The 19,691-nt window shown below is 43.1% G+C and overlaps 1 protein-coding gene across 7 annotated transcripts in view; it reads right to left on the reverse strand.

Moving 5' to 3' along the window:
* Positions 1 to 19,691, reverse strand: part of SHLD1 (shieldin complex subunit 1) — a 37,625-nt gene that overhangs the window by 1,621 nt on the left and 16,313 nt on the right. For 6 of the 7 annotated variants that reach the window (XM_064709280.1, XM_064709279.1, XM_064709277.1 and 3 more), the window contains exon 4: positions 2,017 to 3,102. In XM_064709280.1, coding sequence (XP_064565350.1) covers positions 2,585 to 3,102 — 518 coding nt within the window. In that variant the 3' untranslated portion in view covers positions 2,017 to 2,584. Of the gene's footprint in view, positions 1 to 2,016; positions 3,103 to 19,691 lie in introns of those variants that run through there. The other variant, XR_010439645.1, reaches the window with a different exon arrangement.

Here is a 19,691-nt window from a genome sequence, read left to right on the forward strand (position 1 = left end):
AGTGAGCAGTGCACAGAGCTGCACCACTCCTGATTCTGAGGGGTGCAAACTTCTCAAAAGACTGCATGTTTCAGCAGCACAGACATTACCATGTCCTCTGCAAGATGCCAGACAAGATTTGTAGATATGAGTCATAATCCAAATTTTTCAGCTGCATCCAGTCTGTTCTGCCTACGTTGGTCCTTAAAATTGAACAGTTTCATGCTCTCCTCTGCCAGTATCTCTCTTCATGCTCTTCCAGCAGCCACCTTTTCTCTGTTTTGTCATTCTGAGCTTCTTTGCCCTTCCATCAAAACCCAGTAGGGATGTCTCAAACATCAGTAGCAGCAGATCTCTCTTGAAGAGCAGGAACTTCCTATTTTTCTGCAAGCTCTCTTTGTGGAAATTGAATGTCTTTGGCTTTCTTTTTAATTTTTTTTTTAAGTTTGATTAGGAGATCAGATGGTTTTTAAGCTAACCTAAACCACTGACCAATTCATCAATAAACCAAACATAGCAATTGAAGGAATTCAGATGCAGACCTCTGGTTTCTCCATCTCTCTCTTCATGGGAGTTTACTTCCCTTAAAATGGCAGTTAAGGGGCTTTGCACAGCAGCTAATTTAACTGTGTGGAACAGCATAAACACTGGCAAAGATTAAAAGCAACAACATGTGATTCACAATGAAGACCTTCCTTTTTCCCTGTACATCCTCAGCAGTATCTCCCTACATCTGTCAAACCAGTGTCCCTGAGGCTGTGACAGATCTGTGGGGTTAAGCAGAGTGAGCTGGCAGAGGGGCCATGATGTTACTGTCACTACTGACAGCACACTCAGGAGCATGCTTGCTTTTTCCAGCTGTAGCTGTGGCTAAACTAGCTGATATTGCCATTCTCTATAGTTTTTGCCAGCAGGATGCTTTCATCTGGATTTTGATACACAAGCACCTGTGGGTTTGTTTGCTGCTACAGAAATGATGCTGCATCCCCACCTCTTTTTTTCCCCCTTAGCATTATTAACTTGAGTAATGCTGGGGGAGCTGAAGGTCTGCTCCAATATTCTGTGTGCCCTCCTGCACATGTACAACACCTCTGCCATAAAGCAAGCAAGCAACACACAGAGCAGGACCACCACAAAGCTAAATGTGTTGGTTCCATGATGACTCAGGGACAGGAAACTAAACCCAGGCACTTCCAATATAAATCTATTTAATTTCTCTATTTGCAAAAAGAAATTAAAGCAAGTCCTAAGACTTTGGCCATAACTTGCAGCCAGCTGGGCCCCCTCCTGCTCTGACTGAAGGCAGCAGCCAAATTTCCATTGCCTTTGCTGGAAACACCTGCAGAGCACAGAGCTGTGCCAATCTGCCAGGGGCAGCAAGGCAGGAATAGCAGCCCCATGTGGGACTGCAGCAGGGAATGTGACATGCAGGAACACAAACACCCACTCTGAGATCTGGCCACTGTGGACAGGGAGTGGGTGACAGGTTTGCAGCTGGGCTGGCAAACACAGGACACCAAATTCCAAAACTGGTGTGAGCCCTGTGGCTGTACTGGAGCAACCACACTGATGGTGACCTTTGAGAGCCCAACCACCCTTTCTGTCCTTCTCCTTTGCCCATCTGCTGTCATCTTAAACACTTCCCTTCCCCTGGCACTCTGTGCTTCCTTGCTCACACCCACGCTGCAGAATGGCCTCCCCAGCCAGCCAACAACATCACTACAGCAAACTGCTCTTCAGTCCACAGGCCAGGGGGTGGAAAACATGCACAAAGACATTTATCTGCCTGGCAGAGGCAGTAAAGCAACAAAGAAGCCACCGAGCTGGGAGGCTTCTGAGAGAGAAACCTTAAGTGTCTGTGTGGGCTCATTGCTCTGTTGCTGACTGACATCAGCCTCTTTGGGCTCAGAGAGATCCATTTCATTTTAAAGGGAACTTTCCCCCAGGGATCTCATTAGCACCACCATGAAAGTCAGAAAGGAACTGAAGGTTGTTGGGGGAGGTAATGGTGAGGAGGTAAATAGGACAGAAGCACTGTCAGAGAGCATACCCAGAGCTGTATTTTCTCTTTCTCATGCACACACACATTTTTTCTGTCAGAAAAACTCACTTGGCATTGCAGAAATGAACTGTGGGGTTATATGTCTGTAGGTAAAAACACAGAGCTAACAGGCACCCTGTGGAGACAAATATTCCAAACAAAATCTTAACTTTCCCTCTGCAGGGCTGGAGCACACCATGCCAAGGTTAATCAAACATTCTGTTCTAGCCAACAGCACTGGACAGCAATGCCCACCCAGGGGCTGAATTTGGCCTGGACCACTGTTACCCTGGGGTAAGGATGCAGGCCAGTTTAGAATCCTGGTAGGTATAAATTATCATGTTTGATGTCCCAGCAACAAGTACTGCATCAGTCAACACATCCCAGGCAGTTGCACAGGGGCTCCTAAAGCAGTGCTGCCCTCAGAGAGCAAGGTGTGGGTGAACCCTCTATGGAGCAGCTGGTGCTGAAGGTGGTGCTTGGAGAACAATGTCTGTCCAAGAAAGTCACCTCTTTCTGGAGTGAAAGCAAAGCCTCCATGACACAAACAAAGCAGTGTCTTGCTCACTTCTCGTGTGACACATCAGGGCTACGTTCTGCCTTTGTTTGTTCCAAGAGGAACTGCAAGACATCATCTGAGAGTCCAGGTGTCCTCCTCCTGTTTTCCAACAAGACTTCTCCTTCAGCTGGCTTTGAGAAGCAAGCAGAAGGGGGGTGGTTTGGAAAGATCTTACATCCATCTCTGTTCAAGACCAGCTGTGCCATTTGCAGGCATCGTGACACGTATTTTGTCCCATCTTTTTGCTCCAGCTCTGACATCTTCTGTGACAGACACCGCGAGGCAGCCTTGTAGGTCAGGTCCTCTCTCTCTGGCTGCTGTCTGCAATACATTTTGTAGAAGCCATCCAGAGAGTCCCTGATGCTGGGATCTTCTGCACCATCATGTTCATGCATCCAAGAGAGCACACCATTAGGTTCAGAGGGCTCACACAGCCCTGCTTTTAGGTAACAGCCCACGTTTGCTTCCTGAGGGCCTTCAGCAGAACCGGCTGCAGGAGCTGCAGATGATGGATTGCTCCCTCCTGCAAGCAGAGGATCAATGAAACTCATTAGTCACCAGGTCATCCCTGTGGCAAAGTCTTTTTCTGTCCCCCTCCCACTGCAGTCTGGCACACAGGCTCTTTGCATGAGCAAAGCAAGTGCTGCTCTGAACACAGCTGGGCTGCCCCAGGGCCTTCCTGCACAGGTTGGTGTACGATGGGCTGATCTGGGCACCTCACAGTTGTCCCAGCCTTGACACTGCAGTGACTGGACCTACATGGTGGTACAAATCTCCTGGCTCCTCTCAGTTCCACTTCCAAAGAGGTGGAAATTGGGCTCTGCTGCTCCTGGAGATGACAGCTGACCCACAAGGAAGTCTGGTTTGCAGCTAAGACACTTCTGCATCTGTTTCAGTTTTTTCCCTTACCCCTGGGTCTAATCCTTACTTTTAATAGTGTCAACTTTACTCCAGCACAATGTGCAGTCCTGACCTCCAGCTTTCAGCCAGATTCACAGCCTCCAAACCAGCACTGTTCTGGTGACTGCATGGAGTTTCACAATGAGGACTGCAAAGGGGGACTCTGTGCTTCCCCATGAAATCCCACTTTTGCAGCCCTGCTGCACTAAACGCTCTCCCAGTCCTCTGATGGAATTTTTATGGATAAAATTAATGCAAAGGCCAAGGACTTGTTCTTGCCTAGCTCTTCTCCTCCTTCCTTGCTGACCCACATCTCTGGATAACAGGGCTGTGGTTTTCTCTTGCTTCACAGCAATCAAGGGGATGCTTTGCACTAATTAACACAGCACAACAGGGACACTTGGCAGCAACAAGACCAGGACAATCAGCCAGCTTCCAGGAGGAAGAAATTCCACAAAGAGACCTTGAATTGGGCTCTGGTAGCCAGGCAGTGCCTCTGACTGCAATCTCATCTCCAAGCCCACTGCACCAGACCGTTTGCCAAGCACCTGAGTCACCGACAAGGAAATTTTCCAGGGCTCAGCCAGAGGTTGCACAGCCGTCATCTGCAAGTTACATAAGCAGGATGCAGGCAGTCAGAAAATAGCTTGGTCTTTTCTAATTCTGTGAGATATGAAGCAGAGTGCAGCCCTTCATTCTGGTAGGAGACCATGTTCAAAGGGAGTCTCAGTGTGGTGGCAGAAGGCTGTTTTTCTCTCCTGGTACAGAGAGCCACCCTTCCCTTCCTAAGCAGGGGTTCATTAACGGGAAATTAGCTGTCTGTGCAGACACACTGTACCTCATCTCTTTCTTCCTGTCCCTCCTTCCTATCTTTGATCTTTCTTCCCAATTGCACTTCATCTCTGATTATGCAATTTTAAATAGAACTTTCCCTCCCCTTGCAGTGTCACTTCCAATGCAGTACAAAGAAATCTTGGTGGCCTTCTTTTACCAGTGAGCTCTGGCATCAGCATAGCAGAGCAGAGAACGGGTCCATTTTTCCTCAGTAACCCCTCAGCCCATGCTAGGTTACAACTGAAGCCTCTTGCATCTCTGATAATTCAATCAAGTGGCAACTGGACTCCAGAGCCACTGGACTGTGGCAATTGCAGACCCCTGGGCTGTGCTGGCCTTTTGCTACCTCCTGCTCACAGCCACATTTTGTGACAGAGCAGCAGCTGCCTCCACTACACACACCAAGCCTGCATGACTCGGGAAAAGAAAAATTCTGTTGGTTTCATGTTGTCAGGGGAGACTTCAGCAATGCTGCTTTGCCTTTCTCCTACCATCTAAGTTTGGGTATTAGGAAAGATAACTCCACAGAAAGGGTTGCCAGGCACTGGAACAGGCTGCCCAGGGAAGTGGCTGAGTCACCAACTCTGGAGGTGTTTAAACAACATGTAGATGTGGCACTTGGGGACATGGTTCAGTGGTGGACTCGGCAGTGTGAGGTTTATGGTTGGACTCAATGTTTTTAAAGGTCTTTTCCAACTTCAGAGACTCTACTGCTTTTTATTCCACACTCAGTATGGCCCACAAAGCTGACATCCTTATGCTGAAGCACAACCCACCACAGAAGTGACCAGCAAGTGTCTCAGGGGTATATTCTGGAGTGTGATTAGTCAGAACATATTTCATCATCATTATTATTATTGTGAGAACAGTTTTCTTCCAGTTACTGGTTCAGATTTATGCATCTCTATTTCCCAACAGCAGGCCCTATCCTCCTAGTGGACTACTTTTCCAGCAAAGCCTTCTTAAGGCAAGACAGCCAACAGGGCTGGATGTCCCAGTCCTGGAGTGTTCAAAGCCAGGCTGGATAAGGCCTTGAGCAGCCTGATCTAGGGGGAGGTGTCCCTATCCATGGCAGGGGTTGGGACTATGTGGTTTTTAAGGTCCACTCCAACCCCTCAGCATTCTATGATTCTATGACATGAAAAGTTGGATGCAGAATTCCCAGAACCAATCTATACCTCACAAAGTGCTGCCTTTCCTCAGCTTTCCTGACAATTTCCCCATACATTCTCAAACTGTGTGCCAAGACTGATGTTTGAGAATACACCCCAACCTTTTCCTGCCTAAAAGTTACCAGTTAAGGTAGAGATCCTTCCTTGATACCCTCTAAAGAGCTGGTGCTGCTGTTGAAAGGTGCAAATCTCCTGAATGATTTATAAACCACAGGCAACAAGCACAGCAGCAGGATGCCTGCAGGGTCCAGAAAGAGCCTCTCAGCTGGAGCACACACAGAGCACACAAGCACAGGTTGTAGGCCAGCAAACGTGCTGCTAAAGGCAAAGACAGCATTCAACTCATCAGTCCCTTTGCCTCTCCGTGCACATGCACCCCTCAGAAAATCTGAGATTCTCTCATAACACACAGCAGTGCTGCTTCAAAGCCCAGACCTCTCTGGCCACCTCTCAGCAGCAGGAAAATGTAGTTTTATAAATGCCTTTGTAAAATCCTTCCATGGCAAACTTAACAACACAGCTGTCACACACCCTTGTGTTGGCTTGACCCAACACACCTACAGGGGTCAAGGCAAAGATGAGCAAGGCTGAAAACTCTCACTTCTCTGCCTGCAATAGGATTTCATCACAAGAGAATCTGCCTCATTATTTTTAGCTATTTTCACTCATTTTTACTACCAAGTATTAAAGGGGGGAAAAAAAGCACCAATAGAAAAGCCCCAAAAAACTGAAACAGTCATTATTAATGTCTATTTCATTCTCACATGATGGATAATCATGAGTAAGAATGTATATTATTTCATCTGTTCCTCCACTCCATGCTAATTGAAGTTCAGCATTTGCAACTAATTAGTAAAAGAGCTGGGGGCAGATAAAAGGATAGATATTCTTGTGTTTATAAACCTGCTGATGAAAATTTAAAAGCTCCATCTGGTACAAGCACATAACCCTACTGCCTGAAGCACAAAACCAAATCCTGCTTTGAACCTGGGCCACTTTCAGTGAGGCAACAATGCAGCAATAATTAGTTGCACTTACAGAAAATGTAGCTGTTTGAGTTTCTGTATAACTCTGTTCAAGCACAGTAAAGCTCTCACAGATTGCTTTATTTCTCTTATCCCACCAGCCTGTCAGGATCTACTGGGGTGACTGCAATCATGCAGAGGAAAGGGTCTGTGGCTGCCATGAAGCGCAGTAACAACAGAAAAATAAACACAGATGCTGTCCCCGAGAGTTTCTCCAGCCTGCTCTTAGACAATCCCTCCTTGCCCCTCCATCAGACATGTCCATATGGCATGGGAAAGCTCAAGGAGAGGTGATGCTACTTGGACTAGAGCAGAGCTGCCAACTGACCCAAACCTGTGCCTGTTCAGGGCTGCATCCATCTGCACAGGGGCTGAGAACAGGTCCCATGCTCCCTACAGGTATGGAGCACTTGAGACATCTGATGCATAGAAAAGCATCTTTCTGCTTTTTTTTTCTTTCTACCTAGCTCCTTTCCAGTGGGAGTGCCTGTATCACCAGGGGAGTGCAATTCCTCTCTGCTCAGGGAAGAAAGAAGAAATTTTAGGAGAATTTGGCAGGAGCTCTTTCTACCCAAATCTCAGAAAGCACTTTAGCCTGCCAGTAATCACACACCTGAGTACTCAGAAATTGCAAATCTAGACATTTGAGGACCAAATTCTATTGCTCTTGCTTGCATTAAGAACATTTCCTCTGATTACAACAGTTAAATGTGTGAGCTGCTGATCCCATTCCTTTACATGAGCTGAAATATACTTGCACTATAGGATTTTTATTACCACATTTAAATTGGAATAGCACCAAAAAGACAAGTACCAAGAAAATAAGTATAAATACTGCACAAACACTTATCACATTGAGTAAATGACAGATCCTAAAGCCTTTTGGTGTACAGTAGTGAATAATTGTAGAGATTACAATATCTCTGCCTTGCAGAAAACAGCTATTGACTTCTTGGGCAAAGGGAAAATGAAATTTCTGATGACATTATCATTCAAAAAGACTGTTATAAGCAAAGTAAATTTGTTCCTTGTGGGTATTTAAATTGTGAACTGAAAGTGAAAATAAGAATATAATAAGCCTTGCTACTTTGCTGTGTCCCTGGTGCCACACAAACCAGCTTTCTCCCTTTGTCATCTACAGTAGGCTGCAGCTCACAAGATGGGATCTGTGAGACTCTGCTTTACACATGACATAACCAGCTATATTCTTCATCTTCCAGCCCACAAGAGTGGCACATGTGGCTGTGTCTGACTCTGAGTGCTGGCCAAGAGCTCTGCTAATGCCAGCTGCTCTGACAGGAGACCTGGAGAAAGTGAAGGTGGGCAAAAGGCAGGAAAATGGGAGGAATTTGGGGATTGGGGCAGAAAAGGGAGACAGTGACAGAGGAATAGCACTGGCTATGGCCCAGTACTGAGGCAGGCTCTCTGCTTCTTTTCTTCTTTCTGCTGCACATTTGTGGTGTGAAAAGTTGTGGGGGGGGATTCAATTTGCGTGGAACGAGACGTAAGCGGTTATTTTAGGGAAGCATAAAAACTCTTCTCTTTCAGTCTAATCCCCTTAGGAATCTGAAATTCAAGAAAAATAAAAAGGCTAGCAAATAGTAAAGTGCTCTTGAAATGCAATATGCAGGCACAGTGCATTCCCCTAGACACTCTTGGAAATGTCACAGTGGTATTAAACCCTGCCCTGCTCTGAGAGCTCACATCCGACGCCTGCTGCGCTGAGCTTTTAATACAGCTGGGAAACTCAGCTCAATGAAAGCTTTCACTGCTTAAACACACCGGATTTAATAAACCACAGGGAAAGTCAGCTACAATATGAACTACAAATTAACACTCCTTATCTGCTGAAGGCCAAGAGATAAACACCACTGCCACCTCACAGATCTGTTCCTAAGCAACCAGGCCCCACAGGCCAGGGCAGGAGGTATGGGCAGAAGCAGCTCATAAACACCATCACTTCCAGCTGTGCCCCCAGAGCCTGAGGAGGATGACACATCCTCAGCCAGGCCTCAGAGCTATGGGCTCTGCATGTAACTTCACATCCAGATGTGGCTTTGGAAGTAACTGCCTGTGAACAGCGGCTGTAAGTGCAACAGCACACAGGGACTTGGTGTCTTTGCAACACAACACTGGGGTGCCTGAGATTTGATTTTCACAAGAAAGCTCCTTCCCTTGGAGCTCAAAATCATTCTAAAAATACAAACAGCAAATTTAAGCACTCTTCAAATAGGTATGCTTAGGGTGGTTTAATTTACATGATTCCCAGGCCAGTAAAAAACCCTAAAGCCTCCTATTTGTCTCAAACACTGCTTAAGACCTAAGGTTAAAGAGTCTATTATTTAGGGTAAATCTTCTTTGAAACATAAATAATAATTTTTTTAAATTTACATGGCTGAAAACATGAACTGTCAATTGGAGTTATTATCCAGCAGACGAGGGCATCAAGGGGCTTTATTAAACTGCAATTATCTGCTGCTTTCCTGTTACACACAAAGTCTTGGGAACTCAGCCTGACTCACCATGTCTGTGTAACACTACAGGCACCAATTTCCCAGAGGAAACTCTGATAAGGCTCCTTGAGCAAACTGCTCAGCTTCTAACCAGGCACTAGGAGAGCTCAGGGAAGTGAGTGTGAGAAGAGCAGAGTGAAGCTCAGACATCGCTGTGCTGGAGCAGCCTCTCCTTTCCCAAACACCTCAGTGGGCATTCCAGCCCTGACAGACAGGATCCAACACAAGCACCCCCAAGCCAAGCCTCTGCCTTCTCTGCTGGTGAAAATCAGAGCTCTCCACCCATGTCCAGTCCTTTATCACCACATCACAGCACTGCTCTGCCCACAGGGAAGACTCACCACTTGAATCAGATTTGACTTCTGTCTTCCTGCAAGCAGGAGGATTTTTTAGTAAAATGATGGATTTTTCTTCTTTTGATCTGTGACTTGCAGTACTGTTTTTTTAATACATGAAAGGCTCTAATTTAGCCCCAGATTGTATTTGTCTTTAAGCTCATCCTATTTCAGAATAAAAGTCTGGTGCTTGAAGCAAATGAGAAACAATCCTGCTACCTCATTTTCACTGTTTAAGATTTATAAAAATTTTATGGAGAAAATCTTGTTCTATGGTGACTGAAGAAGCTTTCTCACTTCAGTTACATTGCACAGGTGAAGCAAATGATAGTTATTTCTGCTTGTATTTTTTTCCAGCCTAGAAATTGTCAATTCCAGTCTTGTCTAGTCTCTTTTCTTCCCCCAGCTGATTCTGTAGTTAGCCCTTTCTGCACTGTTGTCTTTCTGACCCAAGAAGCATTTCCTAAGGAACTCTATTTTACTAAGAGCAATGAAACTCCAGAACTCAGAAAAGGATTTTCTATGCTCACCTCTTCAGCCAAGAACTGAGAAAGACCCTTGGGACCCTGAGTCCTCCAAGGATACCTATCCTAGAGAGCAAGAGGGTCTGAAGACAACATTTTCCATGGTTTCTTAAGTTAAAAGACATGCAGGGAGAAATCCTTCCTGTTTCTGGCAAGGCTCATAAAGGAAAGATACTGAACTTTTAGATATTTTGCTGATGTGGTCATTCAGAACTAAAGAAGTTGTGAGCTGATATTAAAAGTGGATTTGAAAACCTATCTGGATGAGAATTAGTGATCACAGACAAGACTAGGAAAAAAGAAAAAACCACCAAAAAACCAAACCTACCAACATGTGGGAGAGTTATTAAATCCCATTTTTCTGGGCTTTAACAAACCCTTTCATAGAGGCAAGAATGGGACCCAACAGGCAGGACAGTGAATGCTGTAAACACCACTTTGAGGATGGGGCTGACATAAAAAGAGGAAAACTGCCACTTATTGTGAAATATTCAGTAATGGCCAGTGGCAATGACAGGAAGCAGCCCTAGACTACAAGTATTATTGAGGAAGCATGGCTCTATTTGCAATCATTGAGAAGAAAACCCAATGCAATATCCTTTCTTTAGATATGAAATACTTTGTCTCTCATTCAGTTACACATTTTCAGCAATCAAGAGCACCAATAATCTCCAGCTAATGCCTTTGGCAAGAATAAACAGACAGCTCTCACTGGAGATAAACTGCTCAAGTCCCACCATCAGTTTACAAAAATTCTACCTTCTGCATCTCCTTGGAGAGTGATGTTTATGACAGTTTGCCTGGAAAAACAGGAAATGATGCTGCTCACACAGCTAAAACACAAGGGGAAAAGCCTGCCATGGCAGTGATCTTTAATAAGAAGAACAGCCTAGAAGACTGACATCTTATATAAAACTTAGCAAAATATTTGCTTTGTTCACAGACTGTGTGAACTTGGAAAAGGAGATGGGGTGAGGGGTTGTTCAGTGCACTCTGCCTTCCCTTGCTGTTACAGCACTTGAAAGTCCAACTCATTAATCTCAACACCCACAAACACACACAGAGGTTACACTGAAGAGATTCACAGGCATTTCAGCCCTGCACGCATGTGGACACCAGTGACTTGGGAATCACAGGCAGAAATGCAGTTTCTTGACCAAGAAAATCCTGCAAAGCAAGGTATTTTTCAAGCATCCCTCTTGACTTGTAGGTGAAATTATACTACTTGTAAATACTTTTGAGAACAAAAGAGTTATGACCTGTAATACTGTCATTGCTCATCTTCATGGGAAGTCTTGCACTTGGAGAGCTGAATCCTGAGGTGGAGGTGATGCCTGGGTACCACATATGATCTACTGTAAAACTGCTGCTGTGGGGAGGGGAAAACACTCCAAAATTGAAAAGAGGTAGAAAACAGAGTGAAATAAGGCAGAGGAAGGTGAAACTCAGTTAAATATAGCTTCCTCTCAACTTTTTACCCCTCTTACCTATAGACTTGTATGCCTCCTAGGTGCATTTGTGTGAATTTGTTCAACTTTGTACCAACTAACAATTAGGTTCAGATCTCAGACTGGTGCACTGATTTTCAGGAATGCTGAACACACAAATGCTCTTACCAAATTTAAAAAAAGCCACAGATATTTTAGCTCTGTGAAACACATTGCCATCTAAGTTTTAATTCTTCAGGAGCAGAATCACTGCAAGTTCTACAGCAGAAGAACAAGAGGGTACCTTGCAGTTATCAGATTTCAAGATCTCTCATTTTTGTCTAAGGCTAGAAGCATGAGGGTGGGAGTATTGCAAGAAATGCTTACAGATGGACTGATTCCCTCTAGATGGGACTGGAACAGCTCAATGTGTGCACTCTGTACCTCTTCAGATCAAAGGTCCTTACTTCCAGTCAGGATTGATCTTTCAGAAAGAACAACAGAGGAACATTTGCAGAGATGGTTTCCTGAATTTACTTGCAATAAGATGGCTTTGAAACCATGCTTCTAGTCTGTGTCATGCTCCTGAAAATATGCTGCACATCAGACAAACACAAAAAGGCTTGCTCTTCTTTTAGAAGCAGGGATAGAAAAATGAAACCAACAAATTATCTCAAAAAGCACAAACAAATAGCAGGTACAAAGGCAAATAAAACTACTGATATTCTGGTAGAAATCTGAAGGCAGAATGAGCCAGTCTCCCTGCAGGCCTGATGTGGCTGTGAGCACTGAAGAGGCTGTGCAGAGATGTGCCAGCCTCCAGTGCCTTGGCACAGAAAAGAGCAGACCCACATCCTCTCCAGCCATGGGGGCTGTAAGCCCCAAACTGTGACATCTTTCTTCTTCTGCATTGCCAGTGGGGCCTTGTGCACCAGACATTGATTAAAAATCAAAAAACAGACTCAAAAATAAGAATGGAAGCAAGATACCAATCTCCACCTATCAGTTTTCCACAGGCTAATAAATTAAATTGCCTGACACTGAAAAAATCAGTGTCAGATACATCAAACAGTCATCAAGGAAATTTTCAAGAGACAAAACACAAACTGTACAGACTACAATGAAAAGCAAACAAGATATACAAATTTAATAACCTGGGGGACATTTTCTTATTACTAGTCTGTGACATTTTGGCTTGCTACTTTAAAGGTATATATTAAATAAATATTTGAGCCATCTAGTTTTGCTGCAGCATTACTAAAGATCAAGTAATGAACAGAAATTGGACTACAGCAATAGGCACATTTATAGACCATTCACAAATGCTGGAGGCTTGAGAACCACAAGGGCTTTTCCTTAATTATCTACATGCTGTTTAGGGAATCACAGACAACCTCTTCCATCAGAACTAGCTTGAGACAAAACTGGGCTTTGAACAGAATTGTTTTGCCATTTAATCAACCAGCTTCCTGCAGGAATTGTCTGTGGCTAATAAACCAAGCACCTGAAAAGTTATAACCATTTCCAATTTCAGTTAAGAAGGATATTGGGAGTGAATCCTCAGGCCCAGGGCTGCACACTCCTACCCAGCCATGGCTGTGAAACTCTCTGTGCTTCTGCAGGGACTGAGAAAACCTCAAGTACAGAGCAGAAGGTCCTTGACAAGGAGTATGACTTTAGAAGCTATAAAGAAGAAAAAACACTGAGCAAGCAAGTCTCCATCCCCATGTTCTCACTCTGTCCTCTCAGCCAGTCACGAGGAAGGCTTGGCAATGCAGGCATCTCCCAGCTTGGCCCTCAAAGGGAAACAGCAAAAGGTTTCAGTCACTCCACACTTGTTTACATCCTTTTACCTGGCTCTGCAGCCTGTTAGTCCTGCTTTTTATGAAAACTTCTTATCCATGAGCTGATCTGGGGGCACCCAAACCTCTCAGTTCTGCCCCAAATCAAAGATTTCACCCGAATTAATTGTGGATACAACTCTGGGTAAACTATGAAGGCAAGTGAAAACCAAAATCTTGTTTACAAAGCACACAAAATAAACAAAAACATTGTCCATTCCATATTATAGTCACACAGCACCAGGATAGCTCTCCTAGGAGGCTGCACACACGTCAGGAAAGAGCCTGGGGCTGTGTGTGAAACAATTGCTTAGAGCTTTTTAGCAACTCCTTGAACTACTGACGAACTGTGGTTAGTGATAGTTACTGCAACCAAATACTTGTGAATAGAAAAACTAATTAATTCCTGCAAAATAAGGTGAGGAAAAGGACAGATACACCAGAGCAAGTTAGGGCAACTTCACTGATCCTTAATTAAATGAAATATTTTTCATCCACCTTACACCCTAAGATTGCCTAACTGAAAATAGCCACTTCATTCAAAAATAATCATACAAGTAGCAAGGTAGGGAAAGAGAGAAAACGTTTAAGAACATCTGATATTTGCAGGTATAAATATGTTGATCATTTACAAATAGTAAAGAACTACTCTCCAACTGTTTTTCAAGGTGATGTGGGAGTCTTTGTATGACTTTCACAGAGCAGGGAGATGAATAATGCTCGTGTTTGTTTAGAATTTGTTCTCTGAGGAGGGACTAGAGAGACTACAGATGCAGAGATGAGGAAACACCAGCAAGTTCAGAATTTGCAGTTTATTGATCAGACTCCCAAAACTGCACAGCTCTTGTTTTTTATTGTGAAGCAACCAATGTAATTGGGGCATTTAGCAATTCCCATTGCTCTCCTGGCATCTGGATGAGAACACAGGTGCAACCACATTTAAAAATGTCAGTGAATTAATGATAGTGATTAGCACTCCTGGTAAACATTCATATAACCATAATTAATAGTATTAACCATATTCGTATGGCCATTCACCTATTCAAACGAAAAAGCAAATATCTAACATGGTGAATTCCTGAAAATTTACATTCTTATTGAATGATAAAATTGTGTAAGTATGATATGTGTATGATATAAAACAGATCCTTAACAGTGAAGGTAGATTCCATTTTTCAAATAAAAATGAAAGTTTAGTAATTTACCACTGATACTCCTGACAGCTGTGTTCCAGCACAAGCTCAAGTCTCCTTGTTCATATTTGACACTGGTTGGTGGGTGGGATTTGACAGCCCACATAATTTAGCAGATCACACCTTGGGATAATTTTCTTTTAACTTCTTTTAAATCCCAAGAAGTTCAAGATCAGCTCAAGTATTTTGTTTTAAAAGGCCTAAAGAGTATGCAATTCAAACAGATTGGATTCTGTGATTGCAGCAAATACATCAATTTTATTTCTAAATAAAATGGAATTCTGAAAGAAAGGCTTCAGTGAACCTTTTCAGCTCAAGTTTTGGGATTTGTCTTCAAAGGCTACTTAAAAGGGTTTTTTTTAGATCACATGTGGGCAATGTGAGGACATAAGTAGTTAATCTGTGTTCCATTGCCTTGACAACCTGCTACCTTAATCTCTTTCATTTCCTCACAAGCCAGCTGAGAGCCTCAGCACTTTTGCAAGAGGACACTTCTGCACAGAATATAGACACCTGAGCCTCTTAAAGAAGGTGTAGCTGCAATACAAGAGCGTGCCAGAAAATGCTCATAGTCAAAAGTGATTTGGACTGGAACATTATTGAATTACAAAAAACGTGCCTATGTGCATTTCCCAGTAATAAAACTAAGTCAAGAACAGCTGTCAGAAAATAAAATTTACATTCAGATGATCCCTCAGCCTTGAGGTTTTAAAACCTCTGTGTTTACAGCACAGGAATTTTTTATTCCCTCCACTCTACACACAAATCCAGTTCCCAATTCCACATTCTTCCACTTCCCCTTGGCCACGGTCACCACTGAAGTTTAGTTGTGACTCTTAAGACAATGCAAAATATATCTGATGCTTCCTTGACCTGGATAAATGTTTAATGCATTAAGGGCACACAAAAAAAAGAAAAAAAATCGTGCCCTTGAGTAAGCAATTGAATCAGGATAAAATAAAGGTCCACTGAGAATTAAAATGAAACAAATATATCTACCTGCCTGCCCAGGGGCTTAGTGCCCTCTCTGCAGATACTGTCACTCTTTCTTTATAACAAAAAAATTGGAGGCCAGTCTGCAGCAGCGCAGCTTTGACACAGTTCAGAGATTAAGGTATTCCCACAGAGGTGGAGACCAAAGGTATATTTTAGACAGATTTTGGCATTAGATCACAAGTGCTAAGTCTCAAGCAGAGCGCAAAGAGCAAAATGAAGCCATCCTAAAGAAGGCATGCAAGGTTAATCGTCTTGTCACTTCTTTTTTAAGTCTACTATCACCACCCTGTCCAACAGAGTTTAAAACACTCTAGGGTTTTTTTGAGGTTTGGAGCTTTTTTCCCTCCCAAACTTTGCCTCAACACTTTGTGCTCCTGCCAAGCCATGAGGAAGAGAAGGCACAGGAAAAGTTGTTTAAATCTGCTCGTGGCCAACAAAACAGACATTCCAGGCAGCAGAGTCAATCTGCAGGCAGCAAAGGATCTGTCCTGGCGGAGCAGGGGCTGTGCAAAGCAGGGAGAAAGGCATCATTTGCTGCCTTGCATTAGGTGTCAGTGCCCGTGGCTGCTTTCTCACTGCCCATCTCACTGGGGTCCCTCTCCACCTGCCTGCACCTGGTGCACACATCTCACTGCCTGTGAGTGATCAGTGGTTTCTCAGCTATAGTAGAGAATTTTTCCTGATATTGCAAAAAATTAATTTAAAGAAAGCTTGAAATAGATACAAATAATGGCGTTTCTCATGATTGTACAAAGAGCCCTAAGCTTTTAAAGTGCAATTTACATGAGAGGAGACAAAAGGATTTTGAACTCATTAGCAAAAACCATCACAAGGAAAAGAAGTGACTGAAAAGAAATTACATCCTGGCTACAAGTAAATTGTATTACAGACAGCTAGCTGTCCAACAGGAACACTTTGGACTGTGATACACATCAAAATAAATCTAATTACCCCTAAAAATCAGAGAATCTGTAGGTTTATCTAAAAACCAGGAAATGAGCTTTTAATTGTTTTCACTGCAGACACAAACAAGAGACACTGATTAACTTACTGGGCTCAAGAGAGGTAATTATTTTGCAGCAGATGCATCTGTAAGAGCAATTCTGTGACAGCTCCAGATTTAATCTGTCTTTGTTTTATGAAGAGCATCTGCACAAATTACTTTTTCCCTCAGATCTTAGGTTTTGAGGTGAACTCTGCTCAGAGAGAATGCAAAAGTCAATTATAGCCCAGCATCAGGCTGATACTGATGCTAGAGACACATGCTGCAGACTGAGTCTAATGAAAAGCCCCTAGCTGAAAACAGAATTTAATTTCCTTTAAAAAAAACCACAAACACTCCCCAGTTTTGTAAAAATATTATGAAAAAAGATTAACAGATTACTGAGCACATATGAAAGGGAGGATATTTGAAAAGTTTCAGGAAACAAGCCAAGAAGTATTTTAATAAAATATTCTCTTACAGCTAATGTGCTATTTCATTCTGCAATATTAACCCAAGAGCAGAACATCTAGGTAACAATAATCTGAAATACTCTAAACCCACAGACTTGAAAGAGTGTTCAGCAAGAGATGCCAACATCTCCATATTAACTTTCCCAATGTAATTTCTTAGATCACTGCTGAGTAGAGCAAGGCTTCAACTCTTCCAAGCACCCATCCCCACACCCCTCATCTGCAGGGCATTTAGAGTCTGGAGCTCTGTGTGTGAGATGCAAAGCTGTGTTTTGTGTCAGGTACAAACAGACAACGTGTGTCTTTGTGAATGCAAAATGTGTGGACCCCGACAATGGGAGAGCTGTGAATTCTAATAATAACTGAGGAGAATACAGCATGGAAAAAGGCCTTTGAACCTATCTGTTGTTTGCAATTAACCCTAGTTGATTTAGGAGCATTGGAATTAAGGTGTTAAAGATGTTGCTTTTTGCTTGCATTTAATCCATAAAAAGCTCTGCAATAATAACCTTTTGAAGTATAATTTTAGAATATTACTTGTATCATTGAAACTATAGCTTTGGAATATATATAAAGGAAATATGCTTATCTAATGCCTTATTGAAGCAGAGAAAAGCAGCTTGAGAAAGGAAGATGAACATCAACTCAAGGATTTATAGTTTCGACCAAGGGAAGCTGGACATCACTGTTATGAGATTTATAGTCTTTGCAATTGAAAGGTGGACACACATCTGGGGAGCTGGACTTCGCCAGATGGGATTCGTCTTTCTTCTTTCAGAAACCGGACCACCACCATCTGGGGATACTCCTTTTGGGATACATCCCGAGAAAAAGTAAATCACAATAGTGTATAGAACTGTGACGTAAAAATTGGGAATAGAAACTGCTGAAAAAAGCTGATGAGTACCCCTATAAATACCTGTAACCCTCAACTATGGGTGTGCAGTTGGAGGGAAAACTTCCCCCACTGTACCCAACGTGTATTGCTCATACTTTACCATATTAATTAATAAATTGATTGCTGCTTGAATATTGGCCTAGTCAAGCTTCTTATTCATAACATGTGGAGACAGAAAAAATGCCTCAGGTTTTGTTTATTCTAATGAATCCCTGAATGAACTTTGTCCTCTACATCAAGTGGATGGGCCCTGAGCAGTAGGATTTCAGGAGCTATCCAGGGTATGAAGCTATACAAACTGCAGCTCCTTTGGATGCACATGCTCTCCCCAAGAGAGCTCTTTGTACCAAGGTATAGCTAAGGGGTTACCAGGTGATTTACTGCACTGCCTGTGGCTTAGTTTTTTGCCTTTAAGCAGGACTTAACGTGCACCAGAGCACATTTTGAACAGTGACATGTTTTAAAGACTGCACTGAGCTTTAGGGAATACTCACATGAATGTTAATGAGACCACAGATGCTCACACAAACACTCACAGAGGGAGGACAAGGATGGTTTTGGGCAAAGTGTTACAGAAAAAGACAAACCAAGAGTTAAATCAGCACAGTCACTTCTGTCACTTCATTTGTCACTGCAGCAGAGCAATCAGAGATACTGTGGTGTCCTGAAGACAAGTAAAATCCACAGGAACACACTGGTCCCAGAAATAACTGTTTTCAAATTGGCAATCAACAGTGTTTTGCAAATGGAAAACCCCAGACACATTACCAGATGTAACAGCTTCCAAAACAGCAGTGAAGCCTGATTGTTTTCTCATGCAATAATCAAGTGAGGCAACCAGATTGCTGCAGCAGCCAATAACTTACTGGCTGAGAAAAGCTACAGAGGTCTGCTTGAGTGGTGAGGAGAAAGGAGGGCCCAGCTATTGCCTGGCAGGGCTTCAAACAGCTTGGAAGGTTCAAGTAAATGCCTTCACTGAGGCTGCTAAACCAAAGAAAGCCTCCTGTCTTCCCTCAAATTTGACCACCCCACTGTTTTGGGATCACTCTTGCCTTAATACCTGCTCCAAGATCCCACAGGAACTAAGATGAGCAGGATCTTGTGGCACATTGAATTGCAGTATTTCTAAGGAGGCCAAATTTGGCTCTAGTTCCAATAGTACAGCCTGAAATAATGTGTTTATTTCCATGGCTTTGCTGCAAGAGCATCTGGCTCAGCTTGATCCCTACACACTCATTTTGCACCACTTTGGAAAGGCAAACTGGGGTTGTAGTCAATAGGTAAGAGACTCCTGGCAGATCCTCTCTGAAGGATTTCCTTCTGAAATCATATGAAGAAGTGCTTCTGGTTTGTTTGTTTACTTGACAGGAGGATCAAGAGAGGGGAAACCATCAGTATAACCCCAGAAAGCACAGGCTTCCACACTTCAACACACAATTGGGCAGAGGCATCTAGAAACAGCACAGTGCCTTTGTACAGGGATGGGGGAGAAAGATTTTGATAAACACAAGATGTAACAAAGCAGGTTGTTAGACTGAAGTATTTAAACCAGCCACAGGCACTTTTTAAAGACAAACTATTGCCTGAGAGATACCACTAGGTTTTATATCCCCTCATTCTAACTCTTCAGCAGCTGTAGAGAAAGCAGTCAATTAATCCATAATCAAAGGTCCATCTACAAATATTTAATTGCCAGGCACTGTTAATAAAAGAGAAGTCCTAAAGAATTTACATGATTGACTATTTTGTGCAGCATGTGGCAACAGCACAGGCAAACCCAGCATTTTGTTTTGTGCATGAAGAATCTCATTTGCCAAGAACACACCATGACCCTCTCTCACCACATGGTCTAACTCCCCCTGGGAGGTTTGCAGTTCACAGGTGATAATTATGGAGCATGATGCTTTTATTCTGAATATCACACCCAACTATCAACCTCATTTTTGCTTTAATCTTCTGCAAAAGAATGATTCTTCAAAATAAAAAAAATCCCAGCTAG

This window comes from Zonotrichia leucophrys, chromosome 3 (assembly GCF_028769735.1).
Source record: "Zonotrichia leucophrys gambelii isolate GWCS_2022_RI chromosome 3, RI_Zleu_2.0, whole genome shotgun sequence".
NCBI classification, from domain to species: Eukaryota; Metazoa; Chordata; class Aves; order Passeriformes; family Passerellidae; genus Zonotrichia; species Zonotrichia leucophrys.